The sequence below is a fragment of the Magnolia sinica genome, chromosome 18 (genome assembly GCF_029962835.1).
Source record: "Magnolia sinica isolate HGM2019 chromosome 18, MsV1, whole genome shotgun sequence".
NCBI classification, from domain to species: domain Eukaryota; kingdom Viridiplantae; phylum Streptophyta; class Magnoliopsida; order Magnoliales; family Magnoliaceae; genus Magnolia; species Magnolia sinica.
This window is the reverse complement of record NC_080590.1, coordinates 35476007-35499628: the sequence shown is the minus strand read 5'-3', so window position 1 is coordinate 35499628 and position 23622 is coordinate 35476007. Positions and strand designations below refer to the sequence as shown.

General features: G+C 38.7%; 1 protein-coding gene across 1 annotated transcript; it reads left to right on the top strand.

Annotated features, from left to right (window-relative positions):
* Positions 1-844: 844 nt before the first annotated feature.
* Positions 845-14979, top strand: LOC131232646 (proteasome subunit beta type-5-like). Its single transcript, XM_058229032.1, has 8 exons — positions 845-982; positions 7171-7294; positions 7439-7568; positions 12211-12317; positions 12912-13046; positions 13182-13285; positions 13364-13464; positions 14616-14979. Exons 2-8 carry the CDS (start codon positions 7181-7183, stop codon positions 14741-14743), a joined length of 819 nt encoding a protein of 272 aa, XP_058085015.1. The 5' UTR covers positions 845-982; positions 7171-7180; the 3' UTR covers positions 14744-14979.
* The last annotated feature ends 8643 nt before the right edge of the window (positions 14980-23622 follow it).

Here is a 23622-nt window from a genome sequence, read left to right as displayed (position 1 = left end):
AACAATTTGAGTGCAAAAGGCTATTGTGAGGGTGACCCACCCAACACAGCCCCACATTTAGCAATAGGTGGGACCCACATGCGTTTAGAGTTCAGCTTGCCTTTTGTTCTTTCGAATAGCTACGGTTATAATCCGTAGCCACAGGGAGCGGCTGCTTTCATCCACTAATTAGGGGCATTTTGGTCCAGTAAAAGTATATCCATACAAAAGGGGCTTAGTTTGGTAAAGTAAGTTTGGACAGGTGTAATAAGTAGGTGGCTTAAAAGTGATGCGTACGATAGCAAAAAACTCCGATCGAGGCCCACACACCGGAAACGGATTGGCTAGTCCCCCAGCCAATGGCTGATGGTCGGTGCTCTGTGGGCCCCACCATGATGTATGTGTTTCATCCATGCCGTCCATCTATTTTTATAGATCATTTTATTGTAAAAGAAAAACAATGAGTTATATACCAACCTCAATAGACCACATTACAGGAAACAGTGTTGAAAGAATTTCGACCATTAAAAACTTTTTGGGGGCCATAAAAGTTTTGGATCAACCTGATCTTTGTTTTTTCCCTTCATCTGGGTCTATATGAGCTATCCAACATATTGGATGTCAAATAAACAGTACAGTGGGTCTCAGGAGGATTTTAATGGTGGATATTTAATCTCTCTTGTTTTCGTACGGTGTGGTCCACCTGAGATTTATACTCTTATTATTTTAAAAAAAACCTAAAAGGATCTGTAAAAATGGATGAACGGAATGGATTAAGCACATACGTCATTATGGGGTCCACAGAGCACCGACCATCAACCACGGGGCTGGTGGCAGGGGGAGTAGCCAATCCGTTTCCACACACATGTCAGTTTTTCCTTCCTCTCACGTGAGTGCCTTCTTATAAAAGCTCGGGTTTCTTCATTCGCAAGCGTTGGATTTTCTCTTGCAGGAGACGAAAGGCTAAACTCATCAGATTCACGAACTCCACCGCTGAAAGAAGGTACGATAGGGTTTCTTTTCTTCTCTTCTTATTATGATCTTTGGAAGTCGATTCCCGTCCCGATCTCTTTCATTTGCAGCAGTCCTCGATTATCAAACAAGATCTCGTAATCCACTGATCTTTCTTTCGTAGCTGAAAAAGGGGTTTCTAGGTTTTTTTATTTTTTTATTTTTTTATTTTTTTATTTTATAGAAATCATTAAACGAATGGCTGTCTTTTTAAGAAACATTTTTTATGCTCTGGCAAAGTGTGTTGAAATGATATGCAGGCACTTAAACATAGAAATTGTATATGGGTTTTACAAGTAATTAAAAACAAACCATTGATCTGACTATCCGATTGGTGGGCATTTATTGGACGGTTAAAACGCGATATATCCAACTTATTTCAACAAACAAATGTCCTTGAATCATAGGTCAGGGTCGTTTGGCAACCTAGAACCAATTTTCATGTTTGGCAACCTGGAATTTGGTCAGAATTCAATTTGTAATTTTAACACCTTTATGATTCTTTCTGAAAAGCTGACTTGCGAATTCCTGGGAATTGGATTCCAATTCCACGCAGCCGAACACAACTGCCAGAATGAAATTCTTAGAATCAAACTCCTGAAATTGGATGCGTAAGTAATTTTCAAATTCCATGTTGCCAAAAGGTAACTTAGAGACGGTAGTTTATACAATTAGTGAGTCAAATTTTAGTTAATATATGCTATCTATACCATCTCTATGTGCCTGCGTATCAAGTGTCATACGCAGCCAGAGTATTAAACAACTCCCTTTTTTCATAATTTAAAGGGAAAATTACAAGAACCCATGTTTTAAAAACTGGAGCAGACTAAGACTGGTCTTCCATTCAACCAGTGGTCCAATGGGTGAGACCCGCTTGGGGATCGTTTTGGCCCTGAAAGTTGATTGATTTAAAATACTAAAAAAAAAAATGACAGTCAACAACTAATATGTTGTTAACATGCTAGTTAGAATATGTTTAATTTTTTCCCATAAGGCGTGGTTTCGAGTTTTGACGTATGCATTTGCATTTTTTTGAGAACAATTATATAAAAGCTGACCAGTTGTTAGGGTGAGCTGGACTGTTTTGGTACCAGTTTTTGTCCAAACTGGTCTGACTGCTTCATCCAGGTTTAAACACTTTAGAATCAATTAGTTTCCTATTTCCATTTCCAGATTCTACTCGTTCACCAAATATCTTGCTGGGAACTATTTACTGTTAAACGGAACAATGACAGGCCAAGTTATGCGTGTAGTTAGCAAAATGCTGTATAGCAAAAAATGGTACAAGAAATGTTCGAGTTTAATTCGGTCTCGATTGTTAAAAGATGGTAAAAATTTTGATGAAAAAAGGGAATGCCAAAGAGTACGGAGAATGAAGAAATTTGGGTTTAATTCGGTTCCAATTCAATAAAAGAGAATGAAAAACGGCTATATATGCATACCTCTATATGTGTGTGTGCATGTTATATTTAGATAATGTTAAAGTAATAAATTTCAACCAAAATTAATAAAATTTCTAAATGCATAAGTAATTATGTATACAGGTAAACAAATAGTGGGTTAATGTTATTCTTTGCCTGTCTTAAATAGCATGAGTTATTATTATTTTTCTCTTTTCCCCCTTCTAATGGAGCTTTGCTAAAAAGGGGTACATGTGACCATCTATAACATGATCAGTTCTATAACATAATCTATGACAAGGCCCAGGCCACTGGACACGTGACTGTCTGTAACATAGTCAATATTCTATGGCAAGATGTGGGTGTCCATATTCTGAGCCCCGCTTTAGATGGGCTATATCCCCAAATGGGATTTATTAGATCTGATCCTCAGAATAGTCAGTATTTGTTTGTTAATTTTCGGCTGCTAAAGTTTTCACTGCACATCCTTTTGGTTGGTTATCACATAATAGCTACATAGGACCAACCATTTAATGTAAAATTTAAGTGATGCCCCTTGTACAGTTCTAATGGTTTAGATCTTGCAACTTTGCACATGCCTTTGGATCTTCATACCATGCTATCGTTTCAAATAACTCATATTCAATATTTTAAATGGTGCCCATAGCGTAGCGGTAGCTACATGCTACATAGTGCACCAAAATAGACTGTTGTGAATGCTACAAGGTACATAGGGTGTGGTGTACGTGGTACCATTCTTTGTTTTACAAAAAAACTTATTAGTGCTGTTAGTTGAATTGCTGATGTAAAATGGTGGTGACCATCTTTCTTATTGTACATGTACCGATATTGGGTCCTATTGTAGATGGAAAACATTTGTACATGTACCCATATCAGACAATCTTAACATTCTATGAATGGGCCTCCATGTGTACGGTTGTGGACTCATGACTATTTCTAAATGGTGTAGAATTCCCATTTTAAGGCAAAAGTCTTAAAACTTAAAGGTTTTGAAAAGCCCTCTTTTAAACCTGAGACTCACCCCTCCAACCCCCTAAATCCCAATTTTCGATTTTCTCGATCCACATCCATTGAAGATGAGATTTTGGCTGACCAATCGACCATGTAAGAAGGTCCATTTGCTGTATTTTCAAGAGCATTGGAGCTAAAACAAAGGAGGAAATCAGATTTCCCCCTTTTCACATCTGTATAGCTACCAAACTCAAATTTTCAGTTTTTTCATTGATTGAATTTCTTCTTGAGCTTGGTAGAGATATGTTCTTGCACCTTAATATCTGTTAATGACTTCTTTTTTCATTTTGGATGAAGATATATTGTTTCTTTTGGGATTTTTTGTTATTTTATTTTATTTTATTTTGTTTTAGGAGGCTGGTTGCAATGCAATGTTGTAGGATAGGGGGTGCTATGCATATATTTTTTTCTTCAATATATATATATATATATATATATATATATATATATATATATATATATATATATATATATATAAATAAATAAAATTTTAGGGGCCTGTTGTAGTGTGTTCTAGCTGGTTGCTATGCAATGTTTTGCGCGCGCGTGTGTGAATGGGGGTGGTTGGGTGATTTGCATTATGGCATGGCCCACACAAAGGGTGGATAGGCTTGATGTTTTTAGGTGGCTGACTGTGGGCCATCGTTTTTATGGTGTGGCCCATTGCCCAGTCCAGCAGGGTGGATCCATTTTTCTGTGTTGTGGCTGTCCGTTGTTTTCTATCATGTGTCTGCCCATTGCCCATTGTTTTCTATGGCTAAATACTTAAATGTTAGCATATTAGTTATCATCTATTGTGATTTATGAATAAAAATGATTTTTGAAGTTTTTTTTTTTTTTAAAAAACATTTATTCTTACTATTTATCACATTTTCTCTATTTTTTAATAAAACAGAAGTATCGTGTAGCTTACGCTACACATTATGGAGGGCTGAGCGCTACACAATATGCTACGTGCTAATTAAAACACTGCTCCTATTTACTCGTCCACTGTCAGCTGGCCTAGGGCTGGGGTAGTAAGTTTGGGATGTCTGACTGCTAGTTGAAACAATGGGCTTTGAAATGCAATAGTATATGCATTGTTGCTAGGGTGCATATTAGGCTGCTTATCCTACGCATGACATATCCCTAAAATCCAAACCACCCAAATAATGGGAATTGCTGCCAATTGGTCTACTCAAAATCTGATTGATTAGACAATTCCAATATCTTAATGGTGATGCATAGTGCCAATCTTTAACGCTAAGTAGCATGATGCATTAACATTGCAGTAATGATGCAGCACTGCTATAGTAACACTACAACAGAGCTGTAGTAATTTTAAATTGGTCGACAAGTTCCTTTAGTAGATAGGTCGTAGTTGGTTTTGCTTGTTACACAAGTTATTGTCCTAGTTGCTTTGGATTCTTAAACAAGTATTTGATGTCCTATCTGACATGGAGGAATTCACCATCAGCTTCCACCAAAGCAACATAAGATTTTCTATGGAGGGATATAAGCTATAGGAAACTCGAGGGTGAGTTCCCTTAACCCCTGGTGAGATTTTGCATAGCTGCAATCTTTAATGCTGTAGCGGCATGCTACAATAATACTACAGTAACGTTAGAGTACTGCTACAGCAAAGCTGCAGCAATCTTCACTTGGTTAAAAAGCTCCCTTAATACAAGGAAGAATATTACAACACCAGTGATGATAGAAACCACGTCTGGAATACTAACACCATGGAAACGAAGCATAGACAGTAGATAACCGAAGCAATGAGGAAAACTAGCTATAGAAGCATGAAGCTGGCCTAAAGAAGGCACAAGGAGCAGGGAGATAACTAAAAGAAAAGCACAAACAGCTCCTTATTAAACATGAATACTGGTCCTTGAAGAACCTTTCTTTGCAAGACAACCTGCAATGTCATTGGCCTCTCTTGAGACATGAGAGAACACCAGCAAATGTTGATCACACGAGTCCAAGGATTCATCTATTCTGTGACTCTCCACAGGCTAGCTTCTGACTTTGTCCAGCTGATGGTATTAGACAAGGCCCCCTGAATTGTGATGGGGAAGAAGCTGAAGCCTATTGGAACTTTTAGCATCTTGTAAGAGAGCAAAAACTTCTGCATAGCTGCAATCCTTGTTACCGATTTAATGCAACCTGGTGAGCAAACAATAAGGTTTTGATACCAGATTAGCAAGAATGGATGAAGAGCACACCCACAAGAATGTTACAGTAGAGAGGAATAAACAACTTCATTGATATATCTTTAAACAAAAACAAACAAAAAAAAAAAGAAGAAGAAGAAAAATGTTCATTGATATTCAAACTTCTTCTTACAAATACTTGGAAAAATTTGTAACTCTCAGAAAATGTGGAATGCCTTACCTCCTACATCACCCCTCTTTCATAGATTTCTAAAGAACATAAAATCCCTGCAAATCTTCAGTTCCCCAAACTATGAAATTGATTTCAAATCAATCTAATCTTATTTAAGATAACAACAATCCTACCTACAAACATTTGGCTTGAAAGTAGTAAAGACAAACCCACCAAATAATCCTTAAAATCATCAACCATATCTTCAAAATCAGCGCCCCCCCCAGAACTAGTAAAAACAACCCAAATGTCAGCACATGGCGGGCATCATGAAAGAGAAATCAGCCCGCACCCTTCTCTAGCTGTTCCGAAGAGCACCATGCACCCCATAGACCAAATGGTGGCATTCAGTGTTCTAATGACATTCCATAGCTAATTGGCCTGTGGACATCATGCCATGCGACCAAATGGTAATTGTGTCCATCTTCACTATCATTATGGTTTTAATCCTGGCTGTAATTTTGACTTGACATCTCAAAATTGAGAGAAGATACACTGACAGGCTGGTGATGAGAGATTTGATTAATGTGATTCTGCAGCGTAGGGATAACAGCTTGTCCTTCCATGAGGCTAATCTTTTTTGTATTTTTCAACCATTGCTTCCCACATGTCCTTCTCCATTCTTCTGGAAGAGAGAGGGACTCCCAAGTGCTTCAAAGGGAAATCAGCAACCCAAAAGCCAATTTCTTTAGCAACGGCAATGTTACTTTCCTAGCTGTGTAGATTTGATTCGTGGAATCTACTCAGTCTTGTCTGCTGATAAGCACTTTGAACAATGTGAGTCCCTGTAAGTAGATGGACAGCCACGTGTATGGTTGTGACTCATGATTAAAAAGGGAAAAAGAGGGAAAGATGGAATCTGCCAACGCTGCATCAAAAAAAAAACAAAAAACAAAAAACAAAAAAAATGAGTGATTTGATATATGGAATCTACTCGGTGGGCTTAGCTGGTAAGTGCTCTGAACAATGTGAGTCGAGGCCCTATCACTAGATGGACAGCCATGTGTTGTGACTTGAGATTAAAAGGGGAAAAAGAGGGAAAGTTGGAAACTCCCAATGCTGCATCAGATATGGATTTTACACACTGTAGGGCACATGTAAGTGGTCGAGTGAAGGAAATGGTTCCTTTCTATATAGCAAGCAGTGCCATTGCAAGTAGGAAACTGCTCACAATGTGGGGTAGAAGAACTTTGTTTTTAATTTGAAAAAAGGTGCACCACCAGATAAGCCCTATTCAAATTTGAATTAAACGTGTCAGAACAAATTGGTATCTGTGGATATTCAAATGCATGCATAGTTTTCCTGTATGGTTACGGTTATCTACCTTTCTTATTGTGAAATATGATATTCTGCCTATAGCTTAAAAGTTATTTCTCCATTGCAGGTTTATAAGCATGAAACTTGATACAAGTGGTCTTGAATCATTCACCCCATTTCATGGGGGAGGAAATGATCTTTGTGGAGGCTTCTCATCAGTCCCATCGTTTGAACTACCCAGTAGCACTAATGTGAGTTCCAGTGGATTCTTTTTTCTTTTTTTCTTTTTTAAATAAATATAAATTTGAAACATGATCTTGCCTTCGAGAAAGAGCTTTTGGCATTAACCTATATGCATGAAGGATTGGGATGCTAATTTTCATTTCTTTTTCCAGTTTGATGATTTTCAGAAAAAGGCGATGCAGATGGTAAAGCCAGCAAAAGGGACAACAACACTTGCTTTCATTTTTAAGGAAGGAGTTATGGTTGCCGCTGATTCTCGGGCTAGCATGGGAGGATATATTTGTATGTATTAGATTCAGTTGGATATCTGTTTAATGCAATTTTATGCTATCTTATATTTTTATAGGTTGATTGATCTTAGCTGGTTAGGATGATTTCGTCTTATGTGAAATGATTTAACTTCATAAAGAAGTTTAATAATGTGCAGATTTAAATTTTAGTTCTTGCATAGCATTTCCGCATTGTCGTGTAAAGAAATACAGTGAACTGAAACTGATTGCTCAATTTTTAAGTGAGATAATTCCAGAATCTAAGTTATACTATTAATTTGCATGTTATTTATCACTATTTTTTGTGGTACTTGATGCTCATGAATTAACAACTGGGCAGAAGTGCATCTACCGGAAGGATACTCATCTCTTGTTGTGCTGAAACTAAAAACTATTTACTACGAAACTATTGTCACAATGCAAATTGAAAAGGAAAAAACTGTTCTTAAACTGTCAGCAGGTGCTTGATAATTTAGTTCAGAGAATTTTTGGGTAAACGAGAAGTTGCCTGGCTTGTCTGTGATTTAATTAATCAATTAAATCATGCATTGGTTATTCTCAACCCAACCATTGGGGAGGAGGCAAGGGAGGAGGATGCTTATGCGAGAAGAAGGCGATTTTCTGTAACAAGTGGTTTCATGCTTCTTAGGTACAAGGAAGGAATCTGAAGATGCAATTAGTTGTTTCAATAGAGGTCTTTGTTAGGGAAGAGATTAGCCCTTAGCTTCCTAAAGTATGGGCTGGAGTTTTTCTCCGAGGTGAGTTTTGTGCCAGTCTTCTCATCTGCAGAAAATGGCCCCAAATCATGTTTTTTTAGATTCTCCCAAATCATTTGATGATTTGCTGTAAATCCAACACGGGGTGAATCAGTTTTACCCTATTTAGTCATCCATAGCATGTTTCCATATTTTTTTGTTGGATTTGTTAAGTTTTTCTCTTTGATTCGGAGCTTTGGCTATTTTTGGGGTTTTCCCGAATCGTGCAGTACACCTGTGGCATGTTGTATTTCAGCAGATTTTTTAGGATTGTTTTAGCCCCTCCTTCAGTGTTTTGAAGAGAGATTTGAGGAATATGGAACTCTATTCCCATTGATGCCAGATAGGCTGAATTTCTTTGGGTTTGTTCTTCTATGCTCGTGACATACACCATACGGTCTGTGTATAACCTTGTGTTTCAGCCCTATTTGGCTTCTGTTAAACCCGCGTGATATGTTGTTGGGTATGATTGCATCCTTTTTCCACTCCGTGGACGTTATTTTAAACCAGGGTTCATGTATTTGGTGTGTGGGACTGCTTTGAGGTGGAAGAGCATACACCGTAACTGTGGTGTATGTGCAGACCCAGTATAGCTTGCTTGGGCTCATACAATGTTCTTGGGGTTTGTTCTTTTGGTTCCAGCGGACGTTTGTGTTTGAATTGTAAGATTATCACTGTGTAGTGTATAGGAGGAGAAACTGGGAGACCTAATTGAGTAAAAAAAGTTTTCAATTAAAGTAGCTCAGGTGAGTCATTACTTGATACTCCGCTTTAGCACTTGAGCTGGCCACAACAGACAACGAGTACAAATTACCTTGTTACGCTCATCAATTGATAAATTGCTCTTACCCCTTCCAAGATCAGTATGTCAAAGATCCATTACTCCATGGCTACGATTAGAGTCATCTGAGCGTCCTTTGGCACTATCTCCTCTTTTTAGTCCATGGCGGTTGCCATTAGTTGAACTAAGCAGGTCAGTTGGATCATGAGAACTAGGAATAGTATCCATCATAACTTTTCTGCCACTTTCTTCTGTTGAAGCAAAGAGAAGGGAGTGCCGAGTGAAGACAGATGTTCTTGGTTGAGAATATGTGCTTGAAGTTTGAATTAAGCCCTGCAAGAAGGTAAAAAAATTGTTATTCCTGAGCATAACATGACCAGATTGGCCTATGATGGCCCAATTCCAACGATAAACCTTTAATCACTGTATAATAATTTCCCAAAGATCTCTCCCCCTGACAAAAGTTAGCAATCTCTCAGGTTAACTAAAAAACTGGAGCTACATTTTTCTTCTAACAATAAGCTGCAACAATAGAATCCCACATCTCTTTAGTAGTTTTCCGGTACTAAGAGTATCACTGATTTTAGCCTTCATTGAGCGCAACAACCATCCCATAGTAATCATATTATTGGTCCCAATCGACGTAAGAAGCATCCAACTTCTCAGGTGTTGGAATAGTTCTATGTATAATAGATTCTTCTTCTTCTTTTTATTTATTTATTTATATTTATTTTTATTTTGTGGACCATCGACAAACATACGAGCCAGTCAGGGACACACTGAGAATAGTTCGTATCATCAAATTTAACATTGGTAATTTGCCAACCAGGGTCATTACTTATTTCAGGTACACTAACTCCCTTGGAGTAACTAAGGAACTTGGAGCATCCCTAGAATTCCATTTTACTAAAAAAAAATAAAAAAAATACCCCCACCTACTAGAGACCACCCAAGCATGCTCTCGACTGCACACACATTATTGCCCACCACTCCAAATGACTTGGAATCACCCAAAGGCTGACCACAACTATTTATATGGTAGCGTGACAACTATTTTGACATACATCTAAGCCACCATTTGAGGAGATCGACAACAAGAACATGCCCAAGAACAAGGTTGTACACTGTTATTCCTCGCAAAACATATTATAAATTCCTCAAATCTTGCCCGATCAACATGATATTTGTTCTAATAGATGGGAACCCCAAATTGCACCAAACCCCTATGAAAAAAAATGCAAGAAATCCCAAGAAAAAGCGTAGAGAGAAAAAAGGGAATCGGCAGCTTTTCTAACTTTTTCTATTTTTACTAACACTCCGAAACCCTACAAAAAAGTCTCATAAAAATCAACATAAATCTTCTAAAATCTTGTTTCTCCACACACACACACACACACACATATATATATATATATCACATGGGTTCATCCATCCATACACCGTTGACATCACCCATACGGATGATGATGTTAGAAGTGGGACCCACCAAAGCGATCTTCAATCGATGCCAAAATTCCGCTCTGATTTATTTATTTATTTATTTATTTATTTTTTTGGGAGGGGGGTGTTCTCAAGTTTTGGTTATCGATCAATTAAACTTGCTTCAGGTTCAAGGCTTAGCCCAAACTCTCCTATTTCTATTTCTATAGTATTTTTATTTCTTTTAGATCTCAGCATTTTAAAATAGTCATGTATAAATTATTTTCTCTGTTTTCATAACTCGGGCTCAGAGCTTGGTCAAGTTGCTCATTTGGCTTTTATGCAAATTTCGCTCTGCAAAAACAACCGGTTAAGAACAACCAAAAAGATTTCATTCAATTGTTTCACTTTGGCTTGAGAATTTTTAGCCCTTACCTAGTTTTTAAGAAGTTTTTTTTTTTTTTTCCTGAAATGCATATCATCAACAGTAGAAAGGTCTGTTTGTGACAAAAAGTGTTTTCTTGGAATCTCTGTGTGACGCCTTTTAAATAGAGATAATTCCACTGGCTCCCTCAAAATTTTTTTTTTTTTCTTTCGTGTTGTGAACATAGTTTGTCTGTTGTGAACATATCCTTCATAACATATTATGGCCAATTTCTTTCTATGTTTGTGTGGTCCGGTTCATTATATCACTTAAAAGCACCATTTGATGGTGTTGGTAGAATAAATTTTAGTGGGGAATATCAAGAGACAGTTAACATGGACATCTCTTTGCTTTTTGTTTCGTATTTTCAATGTTTACAATTTATTTATTAAGAAACACAAATTTACAATTTCATGGTGCAGTTTACTTTGAGGACATTGATCGACATGTCAACATGGCAATTGGAAAATAATCTGGAACTTCCTTTTCGATTTTCAAATTGCTGACGTACTTCTCTATGATTTATGCATGTTGGCATATTTCCATGTTATTATAACAATTTCCTTGTATCATGTTTAGAAGAATAAAATGGCATAAAATGCAGAAGTAAATGTGGTGTTTTAGAATCCATAAAAAAAATGTGGCTATTTGGGTAAATTGCACAAGTACTATTTTCAATATGTATAGCTTGAATGTTAGTCCTTCATACTTAATATGGAAAATCCACTGATTGCATTAGCTTTGGACTGTCAAGTTGTTTCTCTCATATTCTAACTATGAGCCTCTGCCATCGCCGGTTCCAAAGTCCGGATAAAAGGGGAAGGCTGATGTCTGGTGGGGAACTGATCATAGAACCTTTTCCAATCTACCATCTAAAAGCCGGCCCCAAATTGCTGGGAGAAAGGCTGGGTCGACGATGAATGAATTAAGAAATGGTAACTTCCATGATGGACTGTTGGATGAACGTTAAGTCATAAGTAAACTGCTATGGAGCTTGATCCCACTCACACAGAACTTTGTGACGTTTCATCCCATCGCTTGGGGTGTGCAAATACCTCCAAGAATGTTTGCATTTCTGACAAGATTGATATTATAATTTCCATTTGATATCATGCCCCTGGTCATACAAAGATCACACATCTAAATTGTTGTCTTAAGTTCCGATTTGAAATACTTTTGCTTGTCATGGTCTTCAAGCTTTAAAAAGCCTTTTGTTATTCCTCATTTACTTGCCTTGAAATATGTCAACACCAGTCCTAACCGTTTCCTCCTGCAGCATCCCAGAGTGTGAAGAAAATAATTGAAATCAATCCTTACATGCTTGGCACAATGGCTGGAGGTGCCGCTGATTGCCAATTTTGGCATAGGAATTTGGGCATCAAGGTAATGCATTTTATTAGTTTTGAATTTGAAACTTTGCCAGGTCCATGTGTGTGTGCAGTAAAGCTCATGTGCACGCCACATATTTGACAGCATGGCATGATAGGTCTGAGATCCAATCCACCAATCAGGATGACACCAGTATATTGTTACCCTTGCCCAACAATTATTTTGATCCACTAGTCATGTGGACCAAAGTTGGCAAAACAAATGTACAACTCTAACACATCCACCTGTTTCTAGTATCGGGGCTTACGTGCTGAGTAGAGCAGATTTATTTTTGTTAAAACACGTACAAGGTCAGACCAACCTGATTGGATCTTGCACCCATGTGCTATGCTGGCACATGCGTGGCATGTACACGAGCTTTACTGTAGATGTGTGTGCTCTTAGCAAAGCTCTTATTATTTTTGTACTCTGTTATCAATTTGTCTCTTGATGTTTCAATATGGAGCTAACCTTAATTTCTTTCAACTATTGGGTTCACCATGAGTAAGATGTTGTCATTGTGGATTTTTTGTATTCCTATTCTAAAAGCATTCATAAGAGAAACTTAACTAGGTGTTTTTGTTTTTTGGGTTCTGCATTCGCTTTCAGTGCCGTCTGCATGAGCTGGCGAACAAGCGGAGGATTTCAGTAACTGGCGCTTCAAAGCTGTTGGCTAATATCCTATATTCATACCGTGGAATGGGTTTATCAGTAGGAACAATGATTGCCGGATGGGATGAAACGGTATTATTCTGTTTCGTAAATTGTGCGTCTTGCCTTCTTCCAATAAGGGTTATAAAAGGATTGCATATTTGATGTAATGTTTTTTGAGGTTGAACTGGACTCTCTGACAATATTTTGCTCCATGTGCAATTTTAGGGTCCTGGTTTGTATTATGTAGACAGCGAAGGAGGGAGACTCAAGGGAACACGATTCTCTGTTGGATCTGGTTCTCCGTATGCTTATGGTGTACTGGATAATGGGTAGGCCATTTAGCACATGTTGCTTTGCTATGTTCAGAAATGAGCTATTTGTAGCTGATATCTCTGGGATTTTATCAGGTACCGCTATGACATGTCTATTGAAGAAGCTGCTGAACTGGCTCGGCGTTCTATTTATCATGCAACTTTTCGAGATGGAGCTAGCGGTGGAGTTGCTAGCGGTCTCTCTCTCTCTCTCTCTCTCTCTCTCTCTCTCCATGCACATGGTGCATGCACACACAAAGTTCTGTTCATGTTGTTGCTTCTGCCAGGATTCCCAATTATATGCCACCTTGTCCTTGCTTCTGATTGTTAATGTAAATCCTCTCCATCATCTTATGGTCTGTTTCCACCACCCTTTTGAGCTAGAGTTATTATAAATGCTTAGGCTGAAAGTTTGTACAGTGCTGTTCAGGTTTCACCCTGTACAAGTGGGGCCCATGGTCAGTGATCCAACATAACTACGATGGGTCTCATTGTGGATGGTTGTGCACCACACTCTCCAGTTGACATGATTATGAAATATTTGGCCTTATTGTTTCAATTTGAACCATCTTTCAAAAAAAAATAAAAAATTTGTTTGAATTTAAACTTTACAGAATTTTATTTCTTAACCATCCATTTGTTGACCACCTGGTTAGAGAGTTTGGATTTTTCTTTCTAGTAGACTTTTGGTTCAAAACAGTAGAGCCATAATATATTCATGGTTTGGACCATTGAACTATGGTCCCCACCGTAGAAGCTGATGGCCCCGACTTCACAAACTTTCTGCCTGAGCATTTTGTAAACCACCTAGAATGGGAAAGCTAAAGTGACCTGGGAGAGCCTCATGGAGATGGCCATCTCCCATATCTCCACCACACTCACTGCACATGCCTAGGGCAATCAGAGCTGCTGATCTCCTGTCACCATGCTGGCAGGATATAGCCTAAAATTCATGGTGTTTTGATAACCCTTGCCATCCAATGGGTGTAATTTTTTATTTTTATTCTATGAATATGGACCAATGCTTACCATTTCTGCTAAAAAAGTGTGGTGAATCATCTTTCGACCACTGTTGTGTCAGCTATATATGGCTCCAGTCAGTGGCCCACGAGATCAACCACTCCGATTGCCCTAGAAGTGTGCCAGAGTTAGTGGAGATGCTACTGATCAGCAAGCCTTCTCTCCAACTTGTGAGCCTCCCTTGGAAACCTACTGCAACCAAAATTCCCTTATGTCAACCAGACCGAAAACCCTCTGGAACATGCTCTACTAATATTATACGTGTTGCATGTGGATGCATTCTGATATTTTGGGCCAAATGCTTAGAAAAATGCTATGTGTGTTGCAGTTTATTATGTTGGACCTGATGGCTGGAAAAAGCTCTCTGGAGACGACGTAGGTGAACTCCACTACAAGTACTACCCAGTCGTTCCGAGCTCTGTTGAACAGGAGATGACCGAGGTTGCCACAAGCTGAGAGAAAGAGGTTCCATATCACTGTTGAAATGTCTGAGGTAGCTGCAACCTGAGAGAAAGAAGCTCCATTGTTGAAATCACAGATTCTGGCTTTTTTTTTGGTCCACCCATTTGGAATTTCTAGTCTGACTTTTTTATGTTCTCCCATTTGGAAATCCTAAATGCTCGAGTGGGAAAATTGGAAAAATTCATGTCCTTTGTGTTTTAATGGAAGAAATCAGAACACCTTGGTATTCATATGCGATCTACCCCATTCATAAGGTCATTACTACCAAGATGAAGGGAAGACACAAATATCAACCTGATCTAAAACTTCTTTGGAATGCAAGAAAGTTTCAATGGTAGGCGTTCAATCCCCCAGTTTTTTTGGTATAAGCCCATTTGAGCTGTGAATCAGCCTGCCTTTTGGACCTCATGTTAAGCCTATTTGAGTTGTGAATCGGCCTGCCTTTTGACCTCATGTCTTAACCTGAGCTGGTGCAATGGATGGACAAGGTGGACATAACACATCTTGGGGGGCCCTACAAATGTGTTGGTTGTGGTTCTCTCCATTTACATGGATGACTTTACTAGAACCTCTGCATCGACTCTTAGGGCCTGTTTGGATACCTCCAAAGAAGAAAAGTTTTTCTACTTACAGTAGTAGATAAGTGACTTATTTCAGATAAGTAAATTTGGTTTATGATTAGTTATAAGTAACTTTTTTACTTAAATATCATAATTACTTAATTTTATTTTATTTTATAGGTTTTCTACTTTTCATAAGTTAGCCCAAGAGAGGCACCAGGAGAGACAAAAGAGAGGAGAAGCTGATAAGTATGCTGTTTACCAAACATGATTATCTTCTTAATAAGTAGAAACTAAGATGAGGTACTTGTGGTGTGAGTAGTTTATCTTAAGCAACTTACAATCTGCCGGAAAAACCAAAATTTTTAACCATGAATATGTCAACAGGTTTCTCTTCATGAGAAGAAAGGGCAATTTTGTCATTTGTTAAAAATACTTTGCTTGATGTAACTACCGTTGGCAAAATCTAATGGAAGGTAGCTTAATGAAATTTACTTAATTAGGTAGTTTAGTGAAAACATTTAAAAAAAATGCTCCAGTGTAAATCCTAAAAAAAATTAGGTAGTATTTTATAAAATTATATTTAAAGAATTTCTTTTGTTTAATTACCAAAGAGACTTCTAACTTTGGTATAAATTTATAGCTTTCCGGCCGTAAAAGGCACGACACGGTTTGGCTAGTAACCTCAACACTAGCCAGCTAGTTAGTGTCAAATATCTGTGGGCCCCACCATGATGTACGTGTGCCTGATCGTATTCGGGCATGGGCAAAAAATTTGAGTGGGGATTAAATAATTCATAGGGTTCACTGTAATGTTTATTTGCCATCCAAATTGTCAATCAGGTCACACTCACCTGGATGAAGGGAAATCACAAATATAAGCTTGATCGAAAACTTCTGTGGCCCCAAAAACAAGTGTTCAATTTTCACTGTTTCCTATGGTGTGGTCCACCTGAGATTTGGATCTGCCTCTCTCTCTCTCTCTCTCTCTCTCTCTCTTTTTAATCTCATTCCTTAACATGAGCTGGCAAAACAGATGGACGGCATGGATAAAACACATACATAATGGGGGGGCCCACAGAGCTTCGAGACCAGCTGGCTGTCTGGTGTTGGGGTCACTAGTCAGACCAAAACTGCATGGTAAAGGTAGGCCTGTCAGCTATTTGGATCATCTAGGTGTATGTAATCGGGTTGTCGGGGGACTGTCTTCGAGTATCCATCAGATCTTAGGTCAAGGTTGGGTTTCTAGTTGGTTTGGTCAAATAAGAGTTTTTATACGGTTGAGCCCATTTGATGAATGGCTTTAGATCACTTACACATGTGCCACCTTGACATATGCGTGGTGTTTGAATGGGCTCCTTTACATGCCCATGGCTTGGGAAGCCTTATTCCATTGTTAGAAGAATACTATATATATATATATATATATAAAATGAGGCATGCTCACCTATGCACGTGCGCACCTTTGCACATGTGTCATGGGTGTCGAATCTGAACGGTCCATAAGATGCAGAATCCCATGAAACCTTAGGGGGTGAATTTTCACCCTGATCTAAGATTCTGGTGGACCATCGCAAAGAGAAATTCAAATCAAGGGAAGAAACTGTTTGCATTTTTGATGGCCCATCGAAGTTTTGGTTCAAAGTAAAATTTGGTAGCAAGTGGTTTGAAGAGGTTCTGCTTCATGTGGACTGTTCAGATTTTCGAGACTCATCAGATATGATGAGTTCTAAAAAGAGTTTGTATGTAGTCCGTGTTTGCAGGTGAGCGTTCCATATATATATATATATATATATATATATATATATATATATATATATATATGGAAATAGTAGACCTCATGGGAACTTCCCAACCTGAATTTAATTGGGTCTTAGTTGATAGACCATACCCAAACATGACTAAATCCAAATTTAACCGGGTGTCAAAAGCCGAGATCCGAACCCGACTCAATTAGCCTGCAGTCCCATACCCCGATACCCATTCACAACCCACTTAAAAGAGTATTTTTAGGGCCTATTTGTTAAATTTGAAGTGTGGAATGTTTATTTGCCATCTAACATGCCCGGAAGGTTAAAAAAAACCTAGTCGAAGAGACGACACAAATATCATCTTAATCCAAAGCTTTGTGGCCCACAACAATATTTTAATAGTTATTTACCACAGTTTCCTATACTATGGTCAATATGAGATTTGGATCTTCTTGGATCATGTCCAAGAACGAGCTTTCAATAAGAATGGACAACATGCATATAGTCGCATACATTACGATAGTGGGATGCATATTTCCAGTGAAAGGGTTTCACTGGAAGTTCGATATGATGGGATGCCATGTAGGGCCCATCATGATGTTAGTGAGAAATCCACCCATTCATCCATTTTGACCTTCTTAGGCTCCACCTTGATGTTTATATGCCATCCAAACTATTTATAAGATCATTATCACTGGGATGAAGTGAAAAGATAAAAACTTGGGTTGATACAAAACTTTTAGGGGACGTTTCAATGGTAGTGTATTTCCTTTTGTATGACCCACTTGAGTTTGGGATCTGCTTTATTTTTTGTAGAGAAATTTGCGACTGTACGACCCATTTATGGCCCGTTTAGGAAACTACGCCCACCTCATTTTCCTTTGCGAGAATACGCCCGGGCTGTACGGAAGGCTTGCCAAAGGTCGAAATTGCCCCTGCTTGTTCCTTCAAGCGGATATGTGGCGCTCGAAGACAAGCGCTGACACTCTTCGAACTCCGAGTTGTACGAACAGTTTAAAAGATATCAGAGTTACATGGGCCCCACAGTTACGTATTTATTATATCCACAACGTTCATCCATAGTTCGAGATCATTTCGTAGCATTATCAAAAAAAAAAATCCGATCCAAAGGTCAACTGGACCACACCACAAAGAGCAACGGGAAAATTGATTTTAACCGTTAAAAATTTTGTAGGGCCCACCGTAACATTTATTTTCCATCCAATATATTCATAATGTCACAAAGACCTGGATGAAGAGGAAAAACAAATTTTGTAATGGTCCAAAACTTCTGGGACCCCTAAAAGGGTTTCAATGGTAGACGTTCAATTTTCCACTACTTTTACAGTGTGGTCCACTTGATAGCTAAATCTGTCTTATTTTTCTTTCCAAGCGTTAGTGCGAGTTCGCCAAATAGATGGACAGTTTGGATATAACATATACCTCATAAAAGGACCCACAAAGGCGGTGGGGATTACAACAGGAAAAAAAAGAGCTGGTATCTTTGGCTACGGATTATAGCCGTAGCGATAACCGCAGCCAATGCTTTTTCAATATGTCCTCTACTATACATCGAAGGTCTTTCGATATATACTTCGATATATCGAATGTCTTTCGATTAATCGGAAAAGGTCCAAAACTGTCCAGCAACTTTGCATAAAAAATCCTGCAATTTTCGATTAATCGAAGTGTATTCGATATGTATCGAAGATATAGCTACAGATTATAGCTGTAGCCATAACTGTAGTCCGTAAAAGTCTATGCAAATTTTTTTATTTTTTTATTTTTTATTTTTTACATGGAGAACTTTATTCTACCTACAATTTTCTCTAATACATATTTATATAAATATGTATATATAAGCATATAAAAAAAATTCTCTCTTTTTTTCATTTATTTCTCTATTCATTCAACAAGAATATCTTATAAACCAAAATTAGTTACTTGATGTACCCTATATGATTTTGGGGTAGGAGAAGATACTTTAGCCAACTAACCTAGTTATTTTCTAAGATTCCATCAGGTCGATGGTCGAAAATCCATTTCATTCACTTCGTCAATCAGTTCGTGGTCATTTCTATGCATTTCACTGGCAATTCCCTCCACTTCAGGTACAATTCCATGCATTTCACGGTCATCCTAAACTATTTTGTGTTGATTCACGGTCGTTTGAGGCATTTGCGGTCAATTCCTTCACTTCACGATCATTTGCATGCATTTCGCGCAAATCGCTTCAAACCATGATCATTCCCATGCACTTCACGGTCGTCCCAAACAATTTCGTGTTGATTCACGGTCGTTTCGAGGCATTTCGCGGTCAATTCCCTTCACTTCACGGTCAGTTGCATGCAACTGACCGCTGATCATGAATTGATGCGATTTGAGTGCGAAATGCATGCAAATGACCGTGAAGTGAAGGGAATTGACCGCGAAATGCCTCGAAACGACCGTGAATCAACACGAAATTGTTTGGGACGACCGTGAAATGCATGGGAATGATCATGGTTTGAAGCGATTTGAGCGCGAAATGCATGCAACTGACCGTGAAGTGAAGGGAATTGACCGCGAAATGCCTCGAAATGACCGTGAATCAACACGGAATTGTTTGCGACAACCGTGATTTGCGACTGGGAATGATCATGGTTTGAAGTGATTTGACCATAAAATGCATGCAAATGATCGTCAAGTGAAGGGAATTAACCGCGAAATGCCTCGAAACGACCGTGAATCAACACGGAATTGTTTGGGACGACCGTGAAATGCATGGGAATGATCATGGTTTGAAGCGAATTGATCGCGAAATGCATGCAAATGACCGTGAAGTGAAGCGAATTGACTGCGAAATGCCTCGAAACGACCGTGAATCAACACGGAATTGTTTGGGACGACCGTGAAGTGCATAGGAATGATTATGGTTTGAAGCGATTTGACCGCGAAATGCATGCAACTGACCGTGAAGTGAAGGGTATTGACCGCGAAATGCCTCGAAACGACCGTGAATCAACACGGAATTGTTTGGGATGACCGCGAAATGCATGAGAATGATCATGGTTTGAAGCGAATTGACCGCGAAATGCATGCAACTGACCGTGGAGTGAAGGGAATTGACTGCGAAATGCCTCGAAACGACCGTGAATCAACACGGAATTGTTTGGGACGACCGTGAAGTGCATGGGAATGATCATGGTTTAAAGCGAATTGACCGCGAAATGCATGCAACTGACCGTGAAGTGAGGCGAATTGACCGCGAAATGCCTCGAAACGACCGTGAATCAACACGAAATTGTTTGGGACGACCGTGAAGTGCATGGGAATGATCATGGTTTGAAGCGATTTGAGCGCGAAATGCATGCAAATGATCGTGAAGTGAAGGGAATTGACCGCGAAATCCCTCGAAACGACCGTGAATCAACACGAAATAGTTTGGGATGACCGTGAAATGCATGGAATTGTCCGTGAAGTGGAGGGAATTGACGGTGACATGCATGGAAATGACCACGAACTGATTGAAATTGACTGCAAAGTGAATGAAATGGATTTTCGACCATCGACCTGATGGAATCTTAGAAAATAACTAGGTTAGTTGGCTAAAGTATCTTCTCCTACCCCAAAATCATATAGGGTACATCAAGTAACTAATTTTGGTTTATAAGATATTCTTGTTGAATGAATAGAGAAATAAATGAAAAAAAGAGAGAAATTTTTTTTTTATATGCTTATATATACATATTTATATAAATATATATTAGAGAAAATTGTAGGTAGAATAAAGTTCTCCATGTAAAAAATAAAAAAAATTCGCATAGACTTTTACGGACTGCAGTTATGGCTACGGCTATAATCTGTAGCTATATCTTCGATACATATCAAATACACTTCGATTAATCGAAAATTGCAGGATTTTTATGCAAAGTTGTTGAGTTTTGGACTTTTTCCGATTAATCGAAAGACATTCGATATATCAAGTATATATCGAAAGACCTTCGATGTATAGTAGAGGACATATTGAAAAAGCATCGGCCGCGGTAGCTACCGCTATAATCCGTAGCCAAAGATACCAGCTCTTTTTTTCTCGTTGTAATCCCCACCGCCTTGGGTCCTTTTATGAGGTATATGTTATATCCAAACTGGCCCATCTATTTGGCGAACTCGCACTAACGCTGGGAAGAAAAATAAGACAGATTTAGCTATCAAGTGGACCACACCGTAAAAGCCAGTGGAAGATTGAACGCCTACCATCAAAAACTTTTAGGGTCCAGAAGTTTTTGACCATTACAAAATTTGTTTTTCCTCTTCATCCGTGTCTTTGTGACATTATGAATATATCGATGGAAAATAAATGTTACGGGCCCTACAAAATTTTTAACGTTAAAATCAATTTTCCCGCCCTTTGTGGTGTGGTCCATGATTTCTGATCGGATTTTTTTTTTTTGATAATGCTCCGAAATGATCTCGAACTATGGATGAACGTTGTGGATATAATAAATACGTAACTGTGGGGCCCATGTAACTCTGATATCTTTTGAACCGTTCGTACAACTCGGAGTTTGAGGAGTGTCAGCGCTTGTCTTCGAGCGCCACATATCCGCTTGAAGGAACAAGCAGGGGCATTTTCGACCTTTGGCGAGCCTTCCGTACAGCTCGGGCGTATTCTCGCAAAGGAAAATGAGGTGGGCGTAGTTTCCTAAATGGGCCATAAATGGGTCGTACAGTCGCAAATTTCTCTTTTTTGTATCATGGTCTAAAATAAGCTTGAAAAACATATGGAAAGAGTGGATTTCTCACAAACATCACAATGGGCCCCTAACATCCAACGCAGGAAGTTCGTGCAAAAGGGTGTAGCAAAAAATTTGTCCTCCCAAATTCAGGAGCGGATTAGGTGAGACCCTGGATCCAACGATGTGGGTGGGACCCTGAGTATGGGGCTCACAGTGATGCGGGTGGGACCCTGACTGTGGGACTCATAGTGATGTGTGTACCTTAAATCCACACCATTCAACCATTTTAAAAGTTCATTTTAGGGCATTATGCCAAAAATGAAGCTAACACAAATTTTAGGTGGGCCACACTATAAGAAACAATTGTAATTTAATCTTCATCATTAAAATTTTCATAGATTACACTGAGATGTTTATTTGCCATGCAATCTAAAGATTTTGTGGCCCACAAGAAGTTTTTAGTGGTCAATCACCACTATCTCCTTTATTATGGTCCATCTGGGATTTAGAGCTACTTCATTTTTTGGATCATGCCTTAAAATGAGGTTCCAATATGGTTGGACGGTAGTCACATACATCACAGTGGGCTCCATAGTAAGGGGTCCCACCCCAACTTGGTGGAACTGGGGTCTTACTTAATCTGTTCCCTATGGTTGGGCATTGAGTTGAGTCAAATCGAGTTAGGGTTGACCCGACTTGAGTCGATTTTGAAATAGGCTTGACCGAACTTGACCTGACTCAGTGCCGAGTCCAGCATGCTTGACTCAATCCGAGTCTAGGTCTGGGCTAGACTAATCCGGACAGATTCCGACCCAATCATAAGTACCAAGTTAGGTCAAATCAGCACTGAGTCGGGTCGGGTGCAGTTGGTATCCATGGGCTAAAATTACAACTCAAAACCTAAATTCACTTATCAAATTTGCAACCTCTTTATCAACTCAAAACCTAATATATATATATATAGACACACACACACACACACACAAAGTTGGATTTCGGGTTGAGTCGAGTCGAGTCGACTTACTTGAACTAGACCTGATTTTAGTTTAAATTGGACGAAGTCAACTTAATTTGGATCAACTCACCCACTCAGTTTAGATCCAATCGGATCTGAATGAGTCGGTCAAGTAGAGTTTGCCGAGTCGAGTCGTCCCATGCCTAGCCCTACCACTCCCCCAAATTGAGTAGGGATTGCATACTACCTCCGCGAAGATCTAGCTAGAGACTGGCAAATGGTCATGTCCAAAAGGCTTTGTGGGGCTTACTATGATGTATATATTTTATCCACACCATCCATCCATTTTTTTCATATCATTTTAGGAAACATGACAAAAAACAATGTAGATTTAAGGCTTAAGTGGGCCACACTACAAGAAATAGTTAGAATTTGATGCCTACCATTGAAAACTTTTTTGTGGCCACAAAAGGTTATAATTAAGCTAGTTTTTTGTGTTTTTCCTTCATCTTGGTTTGTGTGACCTTATGAAAATATTAGATGGCAAATAATCTTCACAGTGGACCTCAGGAAGGTTATAATGGTAGTCATTCCATTCCCACTACTTTCGGTGGTGCGGTCAAGCTCTAGAATGATATAAAAAAGTTGATGAATGGTGTGGATCTAACACATAAATCATGGTGGCCTAGAGAAGTGCCACATGTTAAAAGTTAGATTGTGTATTATGCAAATTAGAAAATTTCTGTTGCCCACGGTAATTTTGGATTTCTATTTGAGTCCACAGTGCTTATTTTAGATTTACCATTAAACTTAGCCTCGGTCACAAAAATAAAATAAAATAAAATAAAAAAATAATTTATGTAGGTGCTTCAGACATTTGGTTTTAACG